Source organism: Motacilla alba, chromosome 28 (genome assembly GCF_015832195.1).
Source record: "Motacilla alba alba isolate MOTALB_02 chromosome 28, Motacilla_alba_V1.0_pri, whole genome shotgun sequence".
Taxonomy (NCBI): Eukaryota; Metazoa; Chordata; class Aves; order Passeriformes; family Motacillidae; genus Motacilla; species Motacilla alba.
This window is the reverse complement of record NC_052043.1, coordinates 1761598-1784409: the sequence shown is the minus strand read 5'-3', so window position 1 is coordinate 1784409 and position 22812 is coordinate 1761598. Positions and strand designations below refer to the sequence as shown.

General features: G+C 53.9%; 2 protein-coding genes across 5 annotated transcripts; both read left to right on the top strand.

Moving 5' to 3' along the window:
- The first annotated feature begins 62 nt into the window (after positions 1 to 62).
- SGTA (small glutamine rich tetratricopeptide repeat containing alpha) lies at positions 63 to 17455 on the top strand. 3 transcript variants are annotated; one of them, XM_038163926.1, is made up of 12 exons: positions 63 to 216; positions 2251 to 2394; positions 3354 to 3457; positions 3616 to 3700; positions 4179 to 4278; positions 6486 to 6590; positions 7657 to 7795; positions 9333 to 9395; positions 10066 to 10103; positions 11612 to 11701; positions 12902 to 13017; positions 16194 to 17455. In XM_038163926.1, the coding sequence occupies exons 2-11, from the start codon at positions 2295 to 2297 to the stop codon at positions 13014 to 13016; spliced, it is 939 nt and encodes a 312-aa protein (XP_038019854.1). In that variant the 5' UTR covers positions 63 to 216; positions 2251 to 2294; the 3' UTR covers position 13017; positions 16194 to 17455. The 3 variants fall into 3 exon arrangements, with proteins under 3 accessions (XP_038019854.1, XP_038019855.1, XP_038019856.1); XM_038163927.1 differs by having other exon boundaries at positions 184 to 205; XM_038163928.1 differs by lacking the exon at positions 63 to 216 and adding an exon at positions 223 to 373.
- A 927-nt stretch (positions 17456 to 18382) lies between these two features.
- SLC39A3 (solute carrier family 39 member 3) lies at positions 18383 to 22502 on the top strand. Of its 2 annotated transcripts, none has more exons than XM_038164100.1 (4): positions 18383 to 18437; positions 19066 to 19188; positions 20297 to 20592; positions 21310 to 22502. In XM_038164100.1, exons 3-4 carry the CDS (start codon positions 20386 to 20388, stop codon positions 22042 to 22044), a joined length of 942 nt encoding a protein of 313 aa, XP_038020028.1. In that variant the 5' UTR covers positions 18383 to 18437; positions 19066 to 19188; positions 20297 to 20385; the 3' UTR covers positions 22045 to 22502. The 2 variants fall into 2 exon arrangements, with proteins under 2 accessions (XP_038020028.1, XP_038020027.1); XM_038164099.1 differs by having other exon boundaries at positions 19066 to 19205.
- The last annotated feature ends 310 nt before the right edge of the window (positions 22503 to 22812 follow it).

Genomic DNA, 22812 nt, shown 5'->3' with positions numbered 1-22812 from the left:
GCATCCCCGGGTCCCGCCCGCCCGTTCCCATGGCAACGCCCCCGCGCGTTGCCGTGACAACGGCGCATCTCTATGGTACCGGCGGGGGCGGGGCTTCCGCCGTTAGCCACGCCCATTGCCGTGCTATTGGGAGGGGCGGCGCCGGAGCGGCGCCGGCGCGCGGCGGGCGCGGCGCATGCGCAGTGCGGGAGCGCGCCCGGCCCAGGCGAGTGTCCGGTGAGCGCGGGGGGACCGGGGGACACCGGGAGCGGCACCGGGGGCACCGGGACCCGGCCCGCGCCGGCACCCCTCCGCCTCCGGACCCGCTGGTGCCGGGCCGTGCCGCCCGCCGGCAGCCGCGGTTCTGGTCCGCCTAGGGGCAGCGGCACCGCGGGTACCGGGTGCACCGGGGCCTGGGGGGGCGGGACCGGACGGGACGGGACGTACCGGGAGCGGGCTGTGCCTCCCGTTGGGACTTCTGTGTCTCCTGCCCTGCCGGTGCCAAGCTCGGGAGTCTCCCATCCTGGTCCCGGCGAGCGCACCGGGACCCGGCGGATGCCCCGGGCGGGAGTCCCCGGGTGCCTGCACCGGGCAGGGTCCGGGCGGTGTTCCCGGGGCTTTGGGAAGCGGGGCGGGGGCAGCGGGGAGCGGTGCCTTGCCCTGTCCGCCCGGCGGGGTCCGGGGGCTGCCGGGGAACGGGAGCCGGGCGGGCCCGGTGCTGCTCCCGGGGCTCCGGGCGGGTGGACCCGGCTCGGCTCCGGGGGACGCGCGTTAAACGGAGCCCGTGTCTCCGGTAAAGGGTGTGCTACAAACCCAGTTACAGCCCGGGCAGCCGGAGCCGCTTTCCCTCGGGAGCTGCCCTGGGAATACTCCAAGAATACAACAGGAATACTCCAGGGTTACAATGGGGCTGCTCCAGGAATACTCCGGGGCTACTCCAGGGTTACTCCGGGAATACTCTGGGGTTACTCGGGTGTTACACCAGGAGTACTCTGGGGATACTCCAGGGTTACTCTGAGGATACTCCAAGAATACTCTGGGGGTACTCCAGGGATACTCTAGGAATACTTCAGGGATACTCTGGGAATACTCTGGGGTTACTCCAGTGTTACACAGGAATACTCTGGGGATACTCCAGGGTTACAATGAGGCTACTCCAAGAATACTCCAGGGGTACTATAGGAATACTTCAGGGTTACTCTGGGAATACTCTGGGGTTACTCTGGTGTTCCACAGGAATACTCTGGGGATACTCCAGGGTTACTCTGGGGCTACTCCAAGAATACTCCAGGGTTACTCCAGGGTTACTCTAGGAACACTTCAGGGATACTCTGGGAATACTCTGAGGTTACTCTGGTGTTACAAAGGAATACTCTGGGGATACTCCAGGGTTACTCTGGGGCTACTCCAAGAATACTCCAGGGTTACTCCAGGGTTACTCTAGGAACACTTCAGGGATACTCTGGGAATACTCTGGGGTTACGCTGGTGTTTCACAGGAATACTCTGGGGGTACTCCAGGGTTACTCTGGGGCTACTCCAAGAATACTCCAGGGTTACTCCAGGGTTACTCTGGGAATACTTCAGGGTTACTCTGGGGATACTCTGGGGATACTCCAGGGTTACAATGGGGCTACTCCAAGAATACTCCAGGGGTACTGTAGGAATACTTCAGGGTTACTCTGGGAATACTCTGGGGTTACTCCGGTGTTACACAGGAATACTCTGGGGATACGGCAGGGCTACTCTGGGAATGTTCTGGGGATACTCTGGGGTTACTCCAGGAATACTCCATGGATACTCCAGGTTGGAGCCTGGGTGTGCTACAAACCCAGCTCCAGTCCGGGGAGCCGGAGCTGCTTTCCCCCGGGAGCTGCCCTGGGAATTCCCAGCCTGGGCTGTGCTTTTCTGGGCTCTGTGCTTTGGGATTTCCCTGCCAGGACAGGCTGGCGCTGCCAGGGGCTGCCAGATCCCTCCTGCTCCTCCTGCCTCTGGTTTCAGGAGCAGCCAGAAAAGTGGGATTTTTTCCCTCCTCAGTGTTCCAGGGATTTCACGCCCTGCAGCACCTCTGGGTGCTTCCCTTGGCGGGGTTGTTCCGAGCACAGGGCGAATCCAGAATTCCTGAAGAAAATAAGGAATGTTCTGGAGCTCTTACCCAGCTCCAAATCCATCGTGGCCTCCTCGGCACCTCCCTGAGCTCACCCCGAGGGGCAGCAGCAGCAGCAAACCCCTTTGCCCTTTTCCCTCTCAGCCCAGTTTTGTGTCTGTGCAGGATTTTCGGGAAGCCAGGAGCGGTGCAGCCGCCTCTCTCCCAGCATGGCAGACCAGAAGCGTCTGGCCTTCTCCATCATCCAGTTCCTGCACACCCAGCTCCAGAATGGGAGCATGTCCCCCGATGCTCAGGAGAGTTTGGAAGGTGGGTGCAGCTGCCTCTGTCAGGCCAACTTTTGGGAGAATTTCCCCCTTTTTTCCCTCTTTTCTACCCCTGGCTTGGCTGGGCTGCTTCCGCTGCCGAACCCCGCTGGAATTTTCGAGTTAATTTTTCCTTTTGGGGTTTATCCAGGGGTGCTGGCGGCTCGTGTGGCTTCTGATCCCTTGCAAGAGCAGCTTAGCTGGAGGCAGGGATGTACCTGGGGTCAGAAGCCTCCCTGATCCCTGCCTGGAGACTCAGAGGCTTCACCCAGGCGGAGCCGGGAGCGCTCCGTGGGGTGGGAGGTGGGAATTCCCTGGCTCCAGGGAAGCTTTTTGTGCTCCTGGGGTTGTTTCTCCTCTTCTCCTCCCCAAAATGTCGTCCCTCAGGGTTTTGTTTTTTTTTTCCAGGCCCTTCCAAAGGGTGGGGATCTTAAAAGGTCTCCTTAAGGAGATTAAGGTTTAGTCCTTGGTTTGCGGGTTCGTCGCGGTGAAAGGAGCGTGGCTGTGGGGTGGGGGGACCCCGCTGGGGGGTGGCTGCTGGCAGTGGGGGATTTTGGGATGTGAAATGTGGCAGGAGGGCTCTGGGAGGCTCTGCTTTCCCTGGGAACAGCTTTTTCCCTGGCAGGAGGTGGCTCAGGGTTCCCAGAGCGAGGGGAATGTTTGGCTCTCTCCTTGGAATTCTGGGCCATTCCCACACTCCCAGCTGTGGAAAAGCTGCTGCAGCCCCAGCCTGATTCACTTCCAAGCCCAGGAATCCCTCAGGAGCTGGGAACTGAGGCTGCCTCCATCCAGGATATCCAGAGGGAAGCTTTGCCCAGCTCTGAGTTTGGCCAAATCTGAGGAGACAGCCCCAAAAATCCCATCCGGTGTGGGGAAAATATTGAGGTTTTTTTCCTGTTTTTTTGAGAGATGAGGGAGAGGGATGAATATTTATTAATTAATGACCTGACTCTCCTTGTCCAGTGGCCATCCAGTGCCTGGAAACAGCGTTTGGGGTCTCCATGGAAGACCAAAGCCTGGCTGTGTCCCAGACCCTTCCCGAAATATTTGAAGCCGTGGCAGGGAAGGTGAGTGAGCGCCCCGGAACGTTCCCTTGTCCCTGGGTTCTGCTGGATTTTCCAGGAGGCTGCTGCTCCCCTCAGGGAGTGTGGGAGGGGAACGTTTTGGGCTGGAAAAAATGGGAATCGTGGGAATGCTCAGCTCAGCTTCTGCCTCTCCTTGGAAGGAGCTGGAACACTCCAGAACGAACTCGGAGCCCGTCACCCCCTCAGAAGATGACGTGGCTGAAGCTGAAAGACTCAAGACTGAAGGTACCAACCCCTGGAGCTGCTGAATAACGAGGGTTTGGTGCTAATTGGGAGGGATCTCAATTCCCTGGCGCCTGGAATTGGAGGAAAAAAGGGAATCTTTTCCATTTCTGCCTCTTGCTCTGCTTGGGCTGCAGGAGCGTGGGGAGGTTCTGCTGCCAGGAGTGTTGGCTCAGTGGGATTTTTTTATCCCAAAAATCCTGGGGGGTGTGGAGCAGAGCATCCATCCTTCCTGCTCTGCGTGTGGCTTTTTCCTGGGAAAAAGTGGGATGAGTGTGGCTGCAGCACTTCCCCCCTGAGGCAGCACCTGGGGTGGTGTTTGGGATGCAGGATCAGGAATGGTGGAATTTCCAGCCCAGCCTCGCTGCTGGCCCTGCCCCACACTGACAAACCTCTCCCCCCTGTGCTATTTCCATGCATCCAGGCCTTTGGTTTATCCCAGGTTTTTTTTTTTTCCCATCCTTTCCCACCCTCTTTTCAGGAAACGACCAAATGAAGGCAGAAAACTTCGAGGCTGCCGTGTCTTTTTATGGAAAAGCCATCGAGTTGAACCCAGCCAACGCCGTTTATTTCTGCAACAGGTACTGAGCAGCTGCCCCAGCTCCTCCCTGCTGGGACCCCAGGCTCCAAAATTCCCAAAAATCCCATGTTTGGAATGATCCTGAGGAGTTTTGGAGCAGCTCCTCGCTCGTTGTGGGATCGTGCCCTGCTTTTGGTGCCTCCTGGGATCTCTGAGCAGCTCCCCCAGCTCCTCCCTGCTGGGACCCCAAGCTCCAGAATTCCCCAAAAATCCCATTTTTGGAATGATCCTGAGGAGTTTTGGAGCAGCTCCTCGCTCGTTGTGGGATCTTTTGGTGCCTCCTGGGATCTCTGGGTGGGATGTGGGTGTGGAAATGACCTTTGGCGAGCACTGGAGGGGTGAGGGATGCCAGGAACGGGATCTACTCCCGTGCACTCTGGGATGTGCTGGGAATCCAGGGTGGAATGAGGAGCTGGAGGCTCCTCGTGGAGAGTTAAGGAGCCGTGTGTGCAGAATCAGCTGTGGAGGGGAGGTTTTTGTGTTTCTCAGGCAATTCTTGGATAAAACAGAGCCTGAACTTTAATTTGATGGAATTCCCTGGTTGTGCTGGGAGCTCAGATCCACTCCCGGTGACCTGGGGAGGGAAGATTTTGGGTGGGAATTGGTGCTTTTGGCTCTGTGGGAGGGTTTGGGGCTGGTGCCTCTCAGAATTGTGAGGTGCAGCACAAAAACCATCCCTAAAAACCAAACCTTTCCTCTTTGGAACGTGGGGAAACGTGGAGAAATTGAGGGATGAGGGGAATGAAAGGAATTTTCTCAGCTGGAAAGCAATCCTGGAATGTCCCCAGGAGGAGGGAGGACCTGCATCTGTTTGGAATAGGAACGTGTCTCTTGTTGACAGAGTGACAAAATTATCCTTTGTTCATTTAAAAAGGAAATAAGCTTAGAAGTTTTTCTCCACAATTAGGTGAAAAGACATCTCCTGGCACTCGGGGGACTTCACTTTAAACTTAAGCATAGCCAGTTGGACAGAAGCTAAAAAGCCTTGCTCAAGCAATTTAGAAAAAGAAGAGAACAATGAAACCAATGGCTTTTGTGAGGTGTTCGCCAGGGACAGAGACTTTTTGCACCGGGCTGGGTTTTTCTCTGTAGAGTTTTGTTATTTTGCCTTTTATGGAACCTTTTTGTTCCCAGCACTGCCCCTGTTGGCGTTCAGGGGCACTGAGTCACGGGATGATTCTGTGCAGGTGCTTTTGTTGAAGAGCTCTGGGTGTCAGGGCTACAAACCCCAATCTGTTACCCTGGGGCTTCAGGGCAGTCAGGACTTGGTGAAGGGGAGATCTTGACTCCATTTCAGAAGGCTGGTTTATTATATTATGATATATATTACATTAAAAAGACCACACTATAACTATACTACAAAGAACAGAGAGAAAGATTCATCAGAAGGCGAGGCAGGAATAGAAAGGAATGAATAACAAAGTTCTGTGACTCCAGAGAGTCCCAGAGCTGCTGCCTCCTGGATTGGCCACCAAGCAGAAACATCCCACACTGAGCAATGGAGGAAGCACCTGCTGCATCCCACAGCAGCAGATCACAAATTGGTTACACTTGAAGCTGAGGCCCTTCAGCTTCTCAGGAGAAGAAAACCCTAGCAAAGGGATTTTCACAAAATATCACAGCCACACCAATCTGACTCTGACGTGGCTTCGGGATGAACGTGTTTTTATCTTCTATCATTTTATAACTTTCATATTAATGATTAAACTCACATTGTTCCATTGGATACGTTGATTTCATCCAAACATGGGTTTCTCATGGTTCCCCTCAAACTTCTGACATAGCTTTCTCATGATTCTTCTTACAATTAAACAGTAATTATATTTAATTACTAAACACCCATCACGTCTAACAATTGTGTCGTTTATCATCTGCTGGTTACTCAGGTGCAATTTCACATGATCTGGCAAACACAAAGCCCACACTTCTCAGGGCCTCCTTTTACCATTTTCCCAGGGCCCACTGAGCCTCGCTTTTCTTTCCAACTCCCCGAATTCTCTGATTTTAAACCCTTTTACTCTCACCCCAGAAGCCATCCTGCTGGTTTTATGCCATCTGGGGGGTGTGAAATAAATCTCCAAGAGCTCACCTGGCCGGAGCAGACCCCTGTTCCAGTTTGGAGCTGGGGCTGGGACACCGGGGCTGGCTTCTTTGTGCTATTCCAGCTACCCAGCATTCCCTGCCTCCTGTTTTTTCCCGTTTTCCCAGAGCTGCTGCCTACAGCAAACTGGGGAACTACGCGGGAGCCGTGCGGGACTGCGAGCGAGCCATCGGCATCGACCCCAGCTACAGCAAAGCCTACGGCAGGATGGGGTGAGCAGCAGCTGCCCGGGAGAGCCCCTCCTTTCCCGGGCAATTCTGCATCCCTGGACTCCCCAGAGCAGCCTTTGATCAGTTTGGTCCACCATGGAAAAATTCCTGCTGTTTGGGCTTTTTAGGGCAGAGAAAAATTCACATTTTTCAATTTTTAGGAAGTTGGCGAGGACAAATGGATTTAAAAAGTGCCCCAAAATTATTTTCTTTCCTCCTTTCCCAGGGAATTCTGCATCCCTGGACTCCCCAGAGCAGCCTTTGATCAGTTTGGTCCACCATGGAAATACTCCTCCTGTTTGGGCTTTTCAGGGCAGAGAAAAATTCACATTTTTCAATTTTTAGGAAGTTGGCGGGACAGGGGTTGGATAAAACAAGTGGCTGTGACCTTGATTTTTATTTTCTTTCCACCATTCCTGCTGTAATTTTCAATCCCTGCACACCCCAGAGCAGGGTTTGATCAGTTTGTTCCACCATGGAAATATTCCTCCTGTTTGGGCTTTTCAGGGCGGAGAAAAATTCACATTTTTCAAGTATTAGAAAGTTGGTGGGGACAACAATTGCATAAAACAAGTGACCAAAAAATTCCTCTGTGACTTGGATTTTTTATTTTCTTTTCTGCTGGAATTTTGATTTCCTGAACATTTCTGATTTCTCAATTCTAAAAAAGTTGGTGGGGACAACAATTGGATTAGAAAAGGTGCCAAAAATCCCCTCTGTGACTTGGATTTTTATTTTCTTTCCACCATTCCTGCTGGAATTTTCAGTCCCTGCACACCCCAGAACAGGGCTTTGATCAGTTTGTTCCACCATGAAAAAATTCCTGCTGTTTCAATTTTATGGGGTGGAGAAAAATTCACATTTTTGAATTTTTAGGAAGTTGGCAGGACAGGGTTTGGATAAAACAAGTGGCCAAAAAATTCCTCTGTGACTTGGATTTTTATTTTCTTTTCTGCTGGAATTTTGATCTCCTGAACATTTCTTATTTCTCAACTCTAAGACAACAACTGGATTTTAAAAAGTGCCAAAAATCCCCCCTGTGACTCTGAATTTTCCTTTTCTTCCCCAGCCTGGCCCTGTCCAGCCTAAACAAACACACAGAAGCTGTTGTTTACTACAAAAAAGCTCTGGAGCTGGATCCGGACAACGAAACCTACAAATCCAACCTCAAAATAGCTGAACAGAAAATGAAGGAGACTCCCAGTCCGGTAAGCTGTGGAATTTGGGAGCTTATTTGAGGTTAAAAGAGGTCCTGGAGCAGCAGCAGGGTTTTGCAACAGCAATTTTTACTTTTGTGGTCAAATCTCTCCAAAATTCAACTTTATTTTTATTTTCCCAATGCCCTTTTAGCACCAAAGGTTTTTTGGTTTTTTTATTTTTATACAAAGAAAATTTCTTTGTGGTCAAATCTCTCCAAAATTCAGCTTTTTTTTTTTTTTTGTGGTCAAATCTCTCCAAAATTCAGCTTTTTTTTATTTCCCAATCCCCTTTTAGCACCAAAGGTGTTTGGGTTTTTTTTTTTTTACACAAAGAAAACTTCCTTTTTTCCCCATTTTAAAGGATATTTCAATTTTCCAAGGGTTTTTCCAGGGCGGAGCTGAGGGAGGGAGGTCACAGAGAGGGGTGAGCAGGAACCTCTGGGCTTTTCCAGAGCCTCTCCCCTCTGTCGGGATTTAAAGGTTGGATTTGGGATCTGATTGGGATTTAAAGGTTGGATTTGATTTTTCCAACAGCCTGGAGAGACAGGACAAGGGGAGTGTTGGGAAGGAATCCTTGGGTGTGAGGGGCTGGGATGGAATTCCTGGAGGAGTTTGGTCCCAGAGGCTCCAGGGGAGCTGGAGAGGGATTTGGGATCAGGGGTGGAGGGACAGGACACGGGGAGGGGGTTTGAGCTGGGAAAAGGGCGATCCAGGGGGATTTTGGGAAGGAATTCCTGGCTGGGAGGGAACGGGGTGGAATTCCCAGAGCAGCTCGGGCTGCTCCGTCCTTGGAAGGGCCCGAGGAGCCGGAGGAGCCGGGCCAGGGGGACGGGCTGGGAACGGATCCCTTCATCCCAAACCATCCCTGCCGGCATTCCCTGGCTCTGGCAGCTCGGGGAGTGGGGTTTGGGGAATGGGGAGTGGGGTTTGGGGAATGGGGAGTGGGGTTTGGGGATGGGGAACAGGGTTTGGGAATGGGGTTTGGGGATGGGGAATGAAAGATGGGAATGGGGAAGGAGGGATGGGGTTTGGGGATGGGGAATGGGATTTGGGGCATGAAGGATGGGGATGGGGTTTGGGAATGAGGGATGGGGGTATGAGGGATGGGGGAATGGGGTTTGGGGATGGGGAATGAAGGAAAGGAATGAGGAAGGAGGAATGGGAATGGGGGATGGGGTTTGGGGATAGGGAATGGGGTTTGGGGATGGGGAATGGGGTTTGGGGATGGGGAATGAAGGATGGGAATGGGGAAGGAGGAATGGGGATGGGGAATGGGATTTGGGGCATGAAGGATGGGAATGGGGAAGGAGGAATTGGAGTGGGGAATGGGGGATGAGGTTTGGGAAAGAGGAATGGGGAATGAGGGATGGGGAAAGGGATTTGGGGAACGGGGAGTGGGGAATGATGGATGGAGGAATGAGGGATGGGGGAGTGGGAAGTGGGGAATGGGGTTTGGGAATGTGGAACAGGGCTTGTGGAACAGGGTTTGGGGACTGGGAATGGGGCAGTGGGAGCAGTGGCAGCAGCTCTGGTTTCTCTCTTCCAGACCAGCGGCCCCGGAGGGTTCGACTTGGCCGGATTGCTGAACAACCCCGGCTTCATGAGCATGGTAATTCCAGATCCGGCATTCCCGGGGTGGAGCCGCCCTGGGGATCCCCTGGTGGGATTCCCCGGGATGGAGCTGCCCTGGGGATTCCCTGGTGGGATTCCCTGGGATGGAGCTGCCCTGGGGCTCCCCTGGTGGGATTCCCTGGTGGGATTCCCTGGATGGAGCTGCCCTGGTGGGATTCCCTGGGATCTGGTGTGTCCTACATGGGATTCCCTGGGATGGAGCCCCTCTGGTGTCTCCTCAGGTGGAATTCCTCGGGATGGAGCCCTTCTGGTGTCTCCTCTCATGGAATTCCTCGGGATGGAGCCCTTCTGGTGTCTCCTCTCATGGAATTCCTCGGGATGGAGCCCCTCTGGTGTCTCCTCACGTGGAATTCCTCGGGATGGAGCCTTTTGGAACCCTCTGGAAGCGTTTCCCACTCCCTGGGGCTGTTTGGAAGCTGCTGCTGCTCCCTTCAGCTCGGACAGAGCTGGGAATTCCTCCTCGGGCTTTTCCCGGGCTCTGGCAGGGCCTGCTCTGCTCTGGGCTTGGCCTTTGCTCTTCTTTTCCCCATTTTTCCCCCTTTTCCCGGATTCCCAAGGATTCCCAAACATTCCCACCTTCCCTTTGGGGCTGATCCCACCCTGTCCCTGCTGCCTCACTCCAGGGTGTTGTTTTTTATTCCCCACAGGCCTCAAACCTCATGAACAACCCCCAAGTACAGCAGCTGTGAGTTGGATCCCACTTTTTTTTTTAATTTATTCCCTCTTGGAATTCTGGGTTCGGCCTTTCCCACTGGGAGCAGGAGGGAATTCGGGCCAGGAATGTGGAGGGGGTTTGGGTGCTCTGGGAAAGGGATTGGAATAAAGTTATCCCCGAGGGAGGTGGGATGGGATGGGATGGATCGTGGCCCCGGAATCGTCCCTTTGCAGTTTTATGGGATTTCAGGATTTCCCAGCTTGGTTAAAACGGAAATATTCCCATTCCCGGATGGTTGTGAGGAGCAGTTCCCAATATTTGAGGAAAATGGGGAAATTCATGGATGCAAGGAAGGCTGAGGCCGTTCCTGAGCATCCCTGCAGGGCGTGGCAGGAGGAGAGACACTCTGGAGCCCCCAGATCCTTGGATTTTGGGATGAGACCACTTTGTGATCCCATAAATCTGGGAATATCATTATTATTTTAATAATTTCATTAATTGTTCAGCTTAATTAGTAATTTCCAGCCAATCCAGGAGAAGCTGCTGCAGGTTCAGCCCTAGAAGGAATCCAGGGAATGCTGTCCTTTATGCAGAGCAGGGCTGTAATCCCATAAATGTGGGAATATCGACATTATTTTAATAATTTCATTAATTATTCAGCTTAATTAGTAATTTCCAACCAATCCAGGAAAAGCTGCTGCAGGTCCAGCCCTGGAGGGAATCCATGGAATCCTGTCCTTTATGCAGAGCAGGGCTGTAATCCCATAAATGTGGGAATATTGACATTATTTTAATAACTTTATTAATTATTCAGCTTAATTAGTAATTTCCAGCCAATCCAGGAGAAGCTGCTGCATGTTCAGCCCTGCAGGGAATCCAGGGAATCCTGTCCTGGCTGCAGAGCAGGGCTGGGATCCCATAAATGTGGGAATATTGACATTATTTTAATAACTTTATTAATTATTCAGCTTAATTAGTAATTTCCAGCCAATCCAGGAGAAGCTGCTGCAGGTCCAGCCCTGCAGGGAATCCAGGGAATCCTGTCCTGGCTGCAGAGCAGGGCTGTAATCCCATAAATGTGGGAATATTGGAATTATTTCAATAATTTCATTAATTATTGAGCTTAACTAGTCATTTCCAGCCAATCCAGGAGAAGCTGCTGCAGGTCCAGCCCTGGAAGGAATCCAGGGAATCCTGTCCTGGCTGCAGAGCAGGGCTGGGATCCCATAAATGTGGGAATATCGACATTATTTCAATAATTTCATTAATTATTCAGCTTAATTAGTCATTTCCAGCCAATCCAGGAGAAGCTGCTGCAGGTCCAGCCCTGGAAGGAATCCAGGGAATGCTGTCCTTTATGCACAGCAGGCTGTGATCCCATAAATCTGGGAATGTCGTTATTATTTTAATAATTTCATTAATTGCTCAGATTAATTGGTCGTTTCCGGCCCGGAGGAGCCGCGGGCGTCCCGAGGTCCCCGGGCTGGCAGCTGCTCCCGGCTGTCCCCAGGTGACCTTTGGGGTTTTTCCCTTCCCAGAATGTCCGGGATGATCTCGGGAGGCCACAACGCCATGGGAGCGGCCGGGAGCAGCCCCTCCACCAACGACCTGGCCAGCCTGATCCAGGCGTGAGTGGGGACACCGGGGACACCGGGGGGCAGGGCTGGGGACACCGGGGGACAGGGCTGGGGACACTGGGGGACAGGGCTGGGGACACCGGGGGACACTGCGGGGCAGGGCTGGGGACACCGGGGGACACTGGGGCCAGGGCTGGGGACAGGATTGAGGATGGGCTGGGGGACAGCTGGGGACAGGGCTGGGGACAGCTGGGGACCCTGCTGTCCCCGTGTGTCACCTCTGTCCCCATGTCCCTGCTGTCCCCTGGGGACACCGGGGGACACTGAGGGACACTGCGGAGCAGGGCTGGGGACACTGGGGGATGGGACTAGGGACAGGATTGAGGATGGGCTGGGGGACGGCTGGGGACAGCTGGGGACAGGATTGAGGATGGACTGGGGAATGGGATTGGGGACGGGACTGGGGTCAGGGCTGGGGACAGCTGGGGACAGGGCTGGGGGACAGGATTGGGGACAGCTTCGGACACAGCTGAGGGACAAGGCTGGGGACAGGATTGGGGGGTAAGATTGGGGACAGGGCTGGGAGACAGCTGGGGACAGGCTGGGGACAGCTGGGGACAGGATTGGGGGATGGCTGGGGACCAGGGCAGGGGACAGGACTAGAAACAGCTGCGGGACAGCTTTGGGGACAGGGCTAGAGACAGGACTGGGGACAGCTGGGGACAATCGAGGAGGACAATCCCGGATCCAGGGCTGGGAATGTCCCAGGGTGTTGCCTGTGTCCAGGTGTCCCCTGCTGTCCCCATGTCACTGCTGTCACCCCATCCCTGCTGTCCTCACTGCCCCGATGTCCCCATGTGTCCCCATGTCCCTCATGTCCTCGGTGTCCCTGATGTCCCCTGTGTGTCCCCAGTATCCCCTGTGTGTCCCCAGTGTCCCCAGTGTCCCCTGTGTGCCCCCGTGTCTCTGATGTCCCCAGTGTCCCCGTGTGTCCCCACTGTCCCCGATGTCCCCGATGTCACGGTGTCCCCCCGGTGTCCCTGATGTCCTCATGTGTCCCCACTGTCCCCCGTGTCCCCGCTGTCCCCTGGTGTCCCTGATGTCCCCGTGTGTCCTCGCTGTCCCCCGTGTCCCCTGATGTCCCCGTGTGTCCTTGCTGTTCTCGGTGTCCCCCATGTCCCCGCTGTCCCCTGATGTCCCCGTGTGTCCCCGCTGTCCCCGCTGTCCCCTGATGTCCCCGTGTGTCCCCAGGGGCCAGCAGTTTGCGCAGCAGATGCAGCAGCAGAACCCCGAGCTCATCGAGCAGCTGCGCAGCCAAATCCGCAGCCGCACGCCGAGCGCCAGCAACGAGGAGCAGCAGGAGTGAGGTGGGCAGGATCAATGCCATTGGTTATTGATTATTGATTGGTTATTGATTGATTGAATATGGGAATTGATAACTCAGGAGTGAGGTGGGCAGGATCAATGGGATTGGTTATTGATTATTGATTGGTTATTGATTGATTGAATACAGGAATTGATAACATGGAGTGAGGTGGGCAGGATCAATGCCATTGGTTATTGATTATTGATTGGTTATTGATTGACTGAGTACAGGAATTGATAACATGGAGTGAGGTGGGCAGGATCAATGCCATTGGTTATTGATTATCGGTTATTGATTGATTGAATATGGGAATTGATAACATGGAGTGAGGTGGGCAGGATCAATGCCATTGGTTATTGATTATTGATTGGTTATTGATTGACTGAGTACAGGAATTGATAACATGGAGTGAGGTGGGCAGGATCAATGCCATTGGTTATTGATTATTGATTATCGGTTATTGATTGATTGAATATGGGAACTGATAACTCAGGAGTGAGGTGGGCAGGATCAATGGGATTGGTTATTGATTATTGATTGATTGAATATGGGAATTGGTAACTCAGGAGTGAGGTGGGCAGGATCAGTGGGATTGATTATTGATTATTCATTGGTTATTGATTGATTCAATACATGAATTGGTAACTCAGGAGTGAGGTGGGCAGGATCGATGTTATTGATTGGTTATTGATTGGTTACTGATTGGTTATTGATTGATTGAATATGGGAATTAATAACTCGGAGGAAGGTGGGCAGGATCAATGATATTGATTGGTTATTGATTGGTTACTGATTTATTGAATATGGGAATTGATAACTCAGTGAGGTGGGCAGGATCAATGCTATTGATTATTGATTGATTGATTGAATCCAGGAATTGATAACGTCAGTTTGACTCAGATGAAGTTTTAAATTTCTCTTTTAAATTTTCAAAATTTTCAATTTAAATGTTTTAAATAAATTCAAATTAAATTAATAGGAAGTTCGATCAAAATTTAAAATAAATTAAAATTTGTGAATGGAAAAGAAGGAAAAAATAAATTAAAATTAATTAAATTCAAATTAATTAAAATTAAGTTAATTAAGTTAATATTAAAATCATTGAAATAAGAATAAAATAATTTTAGGTAAAATAATGAAAGCAGTTTGAATTATTATTTTTATTTGAATTTAAAATTAGGAAAAGAAGTTAAAAATAAATTGAAATTGAAATAAATTTAAAATAAATAAAATAATAAAACCAAATAATAATAAGATAATTATAATTATTTAAATATATATTCTATAATTCTATGTGTTATTATATAAATATTATATTTATAGTGATAATTAAACCATAATAAAATAAATAAAACAAAAATTTAATTGAAATAAAATAAAATAAATTTTAAATAAATTTGTTTGAAATAAAGTTATAATTTAAAAATAAATTAAAATAAATAAAAATTAATTTGATTGAAGTAAAATTAGGTTATAATTTGAAATGAAATTAAAATAAAATAAAAGAAAATAAATTTTAAATAAATTTTAAATCAAATTAGGGTATAAATTGGAATTAAATAAAATAAAAATAAATTGAAAATAAATTTGATTGAAATAAAGTTAGGTTATAAATTGGAATGAAATAAAATAAAAATAAATTAGAATAAATGGAAAATAAATTAGATTGAAATAATATTAGGTTATAAATTTCAATAAAATAAAATAAAAATAAATTGAAAATAAATTTGATTGAAATCAGATTAGGTTATAAATTGGAATGAAATGAAAAAAAAATTAGAATTAATTGAAGATAAATTAGACTGAAACATAATCCAGTGGGAACCGATGAGGGAACTGCGAGGGCAGTGAAGAACCCGGGCTGAGGCGCTGCCGCTCCCGGCCCAGCCCAATCCCAGCCCAATCCCAGCCCCATCCCATCCCCATCCCATCCCATCCCAGCTCCATCCCAGCTCCCAGCCCATCCCATCCCAGCCCAATCCCAGCCCCATCCCATCCCATCCCAGCCCCATCCCAGCCCCATCCCAGCCCCATCCCAGCTCCCATCCCATCCCAGCCCCATCCCAGCTCCCATCCCAGCTCCCATCCCATCCCATCCCAGCCCCATCCCATCCCATCCCAGCCCCATCCCAGCCCCATCCCAGCCCAGCCCAGCTCCCATCCCAGCTCCCATCCCAGCTCCCATCCCAGCCCAATCCCAGCTCCATCCCAGCTCCCATCCCATCCCAGCCCAGCTCCATCCCATCCCAGCCCAGCCCGGCTCCCATCCCATCCCATCCCAGCCCAGCCCGGCTCCCATCCCATCCCATCCCAGCCCAACCTGGCTCCCATCCCATCCCAGCTCCCGTCCCAGCCCAGCTCCCGTCCCAGCCCAGCCCCATCCCATCCCAGCTCCCATCCCAGCTCCCATCCCAGCTCCCATCCCAGCTCCAGCCCAGCTCCAGCCCAGCTCCCATCCCATCCCAGCTCCCATCCCATCCCATCCCAGCTCCCATCCCATCCCATCCCATCCCAGCTCCCATCCCAGCTCCCATCCCAGCTCCCATCCCAGCTCCCATCCCAGCCCCATCCCAGCTCCCATCCCAGCTCCCATCCCAGCTCCATCCCAGCCCCATCCCAGCCCTGCTCCCATCCCAGCCCCATCCCAGCTCCCATCCCAGCTCCCATCCCATCCCATCCCATCCCAGCTCCCATCCCAGCTCCCATCCCAGCTCCCATCCCAGCTCCCATCCCAGCCCCATCCCAGCTCCCATCCCAGCTCCCATCCCAGCTCCATCCCAGCCCCATCCCAGCCCTGCTCCCATCCCAGCCCCATCCCAGCTCCCATCCCAGCTCCCATCCCAGCTCCCATCCCAGCTCCAGCCCAGCTCCATCCCAGCTCCAGCCCCATCCCATCCCAGCTCCCATCCCATCCCAGCTCCCATCCCAGCCCCATCCCATCCCATCCCAGCCCAGCCCCATCCCATCCCAGCTCCCATCCCAGCCCCATCCCAGCCCCATCCCAGCCCATCCCATCCCAGCCCCATCCCAGCCCATCCCATCCCAGCCCCATCCCATCCCATCCCATCCCATCCCAGCCCCATCCCATCCCAGCTCCCATCCCATCCCATCCCATCCCCATCCCATCCCATCCCATCCCATCCCATCCCATCCCGGCTCCCGCTCCTCTCTCCGCAGCCCCCGGGTGTTCCAGACTCTGCTCCGGCCGCAGCCGCCTCCGCCGCCAACCCCTGCCCTGGGAGTGTCCACGAGGGGAAAATCCCAAACCTGCTCTGGATGAAACCACGGAATTCCCAAAACCTGCCCCGGATGAAACCACGGAATTCCCAAACCTACCACGGAATTCCCAAAGCTGCCCTGGATACAGCCACGGAATTCCCAAAACCTGCCCCGGATGAAACCACGGAATTCCCAAACCTGCTCTGGATTAAACCACGGAATTCCCGAAGCTGCCCCAGATGAAACCACAGAATTCCCAAAACCTGCCCTGGATACAACCAGGGAATTCCCAAAGCTGCCCCGCATGGCCCCGAGAATTCCCATTCCCCTGCTCCTCCTTTTCCCCTTCCCAAGTTTATTTTTTGGGGTTTTTTTTTTCCTGGCAGCCCCGGCAGAGCTGAAGTCAGAATTCCCCAGGGAAATTCCCAGATCCCTGTGGGATTTGCTGCCTGGGGGGGGTTTTAATTCCCGATTTTTTTTTGGTTTTTTGGAGCGTTTCCAAGCGAATATTTCTTTTTTTTCCCCTAATTTTCCCCTCGGGAGCCACTTCCAAGAAGTGTTGGAGTCCCTGCTCATCCCCACCCTGGAATTCCCGGGATTTTCCATCTCTGGGAATGAGGATTTTGCTCCAAAATCTGGGAATCTTTTGGGAATTTTGCTGCTTCCCCTCTCCAGGATCCACGGGGGACTCAGGACTGAACCTCCCCCAGGCATTTTTGGGGTTTTCCCCCATCCCAAAAAAATCCTGGAAAAATCCCATTTGCTCGTGCAGCAACTCTGGCAAAATGGGAATTTCTCCCATGGAATGTGAGCAGGGAGGGAGTGAAGGCGTTTTTAGTGTGTTTAAAGGAGTTTTTTTCTGAATTATTTTGATTTTATTTTTTTTTTTAATTGCATGTCAGTGATCAGCCTGGCTGGGCTGGGGTGGAGGGAATCCAAAAAATCCCTTTTGGATCCAAAATCCAGGATTTGGGCAGGGAAAAGCCCCTGGAGCCACCTCAAATCCCAGCTCGGGGGAAACCCAGAGGGATTTATTTTAAAATCCAGAATGGATTTAAATCCGATTTTCGGCTCTTGGGGGAGGAGGAGCCCCTCTGGAACGTTGGGGAGACGGAAAAAATCATGGAAAAAAGTGATTTTTTTTGGTCGAGGCTCCGTGGAATTCGTGTGGTTCGTGTCACTCGTGAGGAATAAAAACCATTTGGACACTTTGGTTGTTATCCCAGCGTGCTCAGGTGATTTTCCAGAACTTTCCGTGGGCTCAGGGCACATTTTAATCCCATTTTCCCCAATTTTTTTTTGTCCTTCCCAGCAGGAATTCGCCTCCTGCTCCTTCCTACAGCACAAAAATAAGAAAACTTTCCTTTTTCCCTCCATTTCTCCTTCCCTAAATTGCCTTTAATTTTTTTTCCAGCTGCTTTTTTTTGTAGCTCCACCAAAGGAATTTCAGGCTGGAAATGAAAATATTCTGGAATTATCCAAAAATACGGAAACTACGCCACAAATTCCTGCTGTTTTCAGCTTGTTTTGTGCTGTTTCCTTTCCCTCACCCTCCTGGCTCTTTCCTGACCCGTTTTTTTTTATATTTTTTTGTATTTTTCCTCCTCTCTGGGTTGGGATTTTCCAGGCCTGAATTCCAGGTGAGTTTTTCCAGGGGATTCCTCCTGCCCTGCCTGGAGCTGCCCCTGAGCTCCAGGCTGAGCTGCCGGCCTCCTTTTGGGCTTTCCCAAAAATTCCTGCCTCCTCTGGGAGCTGACAGCGAAAAAAAAAAAAGGGAAATTGGTGGAATTTTGTGGAATTTTAGGGGTGGAATTTTGTGGAATTCTCAGCTGGGCCTCAGCTCCCCCTGCAGCATCCTGCAGCTGCCATTGGTGCGGTTTGAACGCACAGCGGCAGGAGCAGGGGGTGTGGGCGTGGCGGACGCTGTTCCAGGGATGGTTTTTCAATTCCCGGTTCCCGTTTTTCCCCATTCCCGTTTTTCCCGTTCCCGTTTTTCCCGGTGATCCCGGGCCCGGAACCCAGCGCTACGGGACGCGTTTCCCCCCCGGTCCTCAATCGCCGCTTCCCCCGAGCCGGGCCGTGGGCGCGTTGATTGACAGCTCTAACCACCAATCACAAATCGGCTTTTCCGCCTCAGCCAATGGGAGGCCGCCGTGGGCGGGCCGTGCGGGGCGGCCGGGCCGGGAGCGAGCGGGGCCGGCCGTGAGTGAGGGGGGGGCGGTTACCGGGGTAACGGGGCCCCGGGGGTCGTGAGGGGATGGCGGGGCCGGGGCGGGGACCCCGGGGTCGCAGCGGGGCTGGGGGAGCCGGGGCTGCGGGGGAAGGGGCGGGAGAGCGGCGCTGGGCCCCCTGCGTGTGTGAGGGGCCGGAGCCCCGCCCTGTCCTGAGGGGCCGGGGCTGCGCCCGCTCTGGGTGTGAGGGGTCAGGGTGGGCCCCAAGCTCCTGTGGTGGGGCTGGGGTCCGCTCCTCGCCGTGAGGGGCTGGGGCCGGGCCCCTTCCCCATCCTGAGGGGCCCCTTCTGCCTGTGAAGGGCTGGAGCCGGGCCCGTTCCCCACCTTGCAGGGCTCAGGGCGGACCCCGACCCCCTCTGAGGGTCTTCCCAGCTGAGCTCTGCCCATGAGAGCTGCTCACCGCCCTGCCAGCCACCCTGAAATCCATCCCTGCTGCCTTTCGGTGGGCGCAGGGCGGGCTGGGAGGAGCCCCTTCCCCATCACCCCCTTTCTAAAAGCCGTGGGACAGTCTCAAAGGGCTTGGAAGGGCCGGTTTTTATCACAAGCACTGGGATTCAGAGGCTCACGGATGAGGAACCCCTTTGTTCTTCCTCCCACAGAGCCCTGCCTTCTTTATATAATATTTTTTCATCTCTTGGATGCTTCATTTCGAGCCAGTAACCCGAGCAGGAGCTGGGCTGATCCCTTGGTGCAGCAGTTTTGGGGCTGGGCACAGAGCCCAGGTGAGCAGGAGGAGCAGGTGAGGAGTTCCCCAGCTGCTCCTGGGGTTTCCTTTCCCTCAGGGCTGCTCCAGCCCCGTTCAGGGACGCGGGATGTGGCTGCTCCACCTGAACTCGGGAGCTTGAGGCTTTGGAGGGGATGGGTTTGGGTTAAAAATGGGGAAACAAGGGGAAAAGGTGAGGTCAGGAGGGTTTTATCCCTCCCCTCTGCCCTGGCACGGGTGTGGTTGGTGCCCGGGCCCAGATTTTGGGCTTGGCCGGGCCTGGAGTGAGTCAGTGTCACCTGATGGGCTCTGAACTCCTCTTTGTCCCTTAGAGAGGGACCTGGCCCAGGGCCTGGGGGGGCAGCACCCAGGGGTGGCTCTCCACTGCCAGAGGGCTGGGATGGGTGGGAGAGGATGGGTGGGAGTTTGGGAAGGGGATAGATGGGATTTTGGGTAGGGGTTAGATGGGAGTTTGGGAAGGAGATGGGTGGGATTTTGGGAAGGGGTTAGGTGGAATTTTGGGGAGGGGATAGATGGGATTTTGGGGGGGTTGGGTGGGAGTTTGGGAAGGGGATAGGGGATAGATGGGATTTTGGGAAGGGGATAGGTGGGATTTTGGGTAGGGGTTAGATGGGAGTTTGGGGAGGGGATAGGTGGGAGTTTGGGAAGAGCATAGATGGGATTTTGGGGAGGGGATGGGAAGGATTTTGGAAAGGGGATGGGTGGGATTTTGGGGAGGGGATAGATGGGATTTTGGGGGGGGATGGGTGGGATTTTGGGTAGGGGTTAGATGGGATTTTGGGAAGAGGATAGATGGGATTTTGGGGGGGGATGGGTGGGAGTTTGGGAAGGGGATAGCTGGGATTTTGGGGAGGAATTCCTCCCTGGGAGAGTGGAGAAGCCCAGTCAAGAATTTCCCAGTGGCTGCCACATCCCTGGAAGTGTCCAAGGGCGGGGCTTGGAGTCCAGCCTGGCCTTGAAGACCTCCAGGGAAGGGTGGTTTGAGGTGCCCACAATTCCAGGGCTTTCAAACTCCTTTTGAATCCAGTTGGAACTTTTCCCTGCTGCTTCCTATGGCAGGAAAGGAAAGGACATAAAGGAAAGCTCTCTGTTCTCCCCATCCCCAGGCAGCCTCTCTCCCTGCGGCCCACCCAGGCCGATGTCCCCGCTCTGAGCACCCCCAGAGGGTCCCCGCGGGGGCTGGCTCCCGGGCAGCATGAGGATCGTGGTGGCCAAGGTGCTGTGTCTGCTGGGGATCTGCGTGCTGGTGCTGGCCGGGGCCCTGCTGCCCGTCAGGCTGATCGAGGCCGACCTGGAGAAGGCTCAGCGCTCGCGCCGCCTCCTGGCGCTCTGGAACTCCTTCGGCGGCGGCGTCTTCCTGGCCACGTGCTTCAACGCCCTGCTGCCCGCCGTCAGGGGGAAGGTGAGTCCTGGGCATCCAGTGAGGGCTACCAAACCCTCCTGGGGGCCACCAAAGCCTGCCAGGGCCACCAAAACCCCCTGGAGGCCACCAAAGCCTGCCCGGGGCTACTAAACCCTCCTGGGGGACACAAAACCATCCCATGGGCTAACAAACCCTCCTGTGGGCCACCAAATCATCCTGGGAGCCACCAAATCATCCTGGGGGCTACCAAACCCTTCTGGGGGCCACAAAACCCTGCCAAGGTCCCACAGCCCTCATGGAAGCCACAAAACTCTCCTGGGGGGCTACTAAACCCTTCTGGGGGCCACCAAACCCTGCCAGGGCCACCAAACTGCCAGGCGTGGATCAATGGAGTGTCCCTGTGGGAATGGTCCCTGTGGGAATGGATCCTTTTGGGGAATAGAGGGGTGGATTCACTGTGGGAATGTGGATCTGTGGAATGGTTCCCTTCAGGGCAATAAGGGATGGATTCTTTGTGGATCTGTGGGAATGTGGGAATGGTTCTCTCCAGAGGGATAAAGGGATGGATTCACTGTGGATCTGTGGGAATGGTTCTGTCCAGAGGGATAATCACTGTGGATCTGTGGGAATGGTTCTGTCCAGAGGGATAATCACTGTGGATCTGTGGGAATGGTTCTCTCCAGAGGGATCCATTGTGGATCTGTAGGAATGGTTCTCTCCAGAGGGATAAGGGGTGCATCTTTTGCTCCCTCCCAGCTCGATGAGGTGCTCAGGCAGAACAACGTGACCACGGACTACCCGGTGGCCGAGACCATCATGATGGTCGGCTTCTTCCTGTCGGTCTTCGTGGACCAGCTCTTCCTGACCTTCCAGAAGGAGAAGCCCTCCTTCATCGACCTGGAGACCTTCAACGCGGGCTCGGACGCGGGCAGCGACTCGGAGTACGAGAGTCCCTTCGTGGCGTCGCCGCGCGGGCGCGCGCTCTACGGCGAGCACGGCCCGCACTCGCACGGCCTGCACCTCCCCGAGCTGGCCCGCTGCGGCCCCCGGCGCCTGCTGGGGCTGGTCTTCGCCCTCTGCACCCACTCCATCTTCGAGGGGCTGGCCCTGGGCCTGCAGGAGGATGGCGGCAGAGTGGTCAGCTTGTTCCTGGGAGTGGCCGTGCACGAGACGCTGGTGGCCGTGGCCTTGGGCATCAGCATGGCCAAGGCGGCGCTGCCGCTGAGGGACGCGGCCAAGCTGGCGGTGGCCGTGTGCCTGATGATCCCGCTGGGAATCGGCGTGGGGATGGGCATCGAGAGCAGCCGCAACGCCGCGGGCAGCGTCGCCTCCCTGCTGCTGCAGGGCGTCGCCGGCGGCACCTTCCTCTTCGTCACCTTCTTCGAGATCCTGGCCAAGGAGCTGGAGGACAAGAGCCACCGGCTGCTCAAGGTGCTGTGCTTGGTGCTGGGCTACGCCGCGCTGGCCGGGCTGGTGCTCGTCCCGTGGTGAGGCGGGAGCCTCAGGAAGCCGAGGGAGCGAAACTTCACCTCTCCCCTCCCACGGCACCGGGAGGAGCCGCCCCTCTCACCGCTGGAACGGCCCGACCCGGGCGGAGTTTCCGTGATGACCTGGAGGAGGAGAATCCCGAGGAATATCCCGAGGGACCGTCCCTGCCCGAGGGGCTGCAGGGATTAGTGGACACGAGCGTTAAGGATCTGGGTAAATTCTGCTCCCGAGAGCTCCTGGAATGTTTATGTGTCTCCCTCCTTCCCTTCGGCCACGCTCCGGAGGGAGGCTCCGAGGAGGTGAGGAGCAAACAGGAGTGGAGGCAGAGCAGGTGGGAGCCAGGATTGCCAGGCTGCTCTAAGCTGCTTTCGCTGGCTTAGTTGAGAGTAAAACCTGGTTGTAAGAGCTGCCAAAAATAACATCCCGGTGGGGCTCTGGCCTTCCAGGCCCCGCTGCCTCCACACAGCTTCCAGTGCCTCGCCTGGGGCTCGGGGAGCTCAGCTTTTCCAGGGAGTCATGGAAGAAATGAGGCCGGGCCCCTCTACCCTGCTTCCTTCTCAGCATCCTACCCACAGGCTGGGCATTCCCGAAGGAAAACCTCTGAAAATCACAGCATGAATCCCAGCATGGTTTGGGTTGGGGAGGACCTTAAAGCCTGTCCAGTGCCACGGGCAGGGACACCTTCCACTGTCCCGGGGTGCTCCAAGCCCCGTCCAGCCTGGCCTTGGGCACTTCCAGGGATGCAGCAGATCCTCGCGTTGTCCAGAGCCT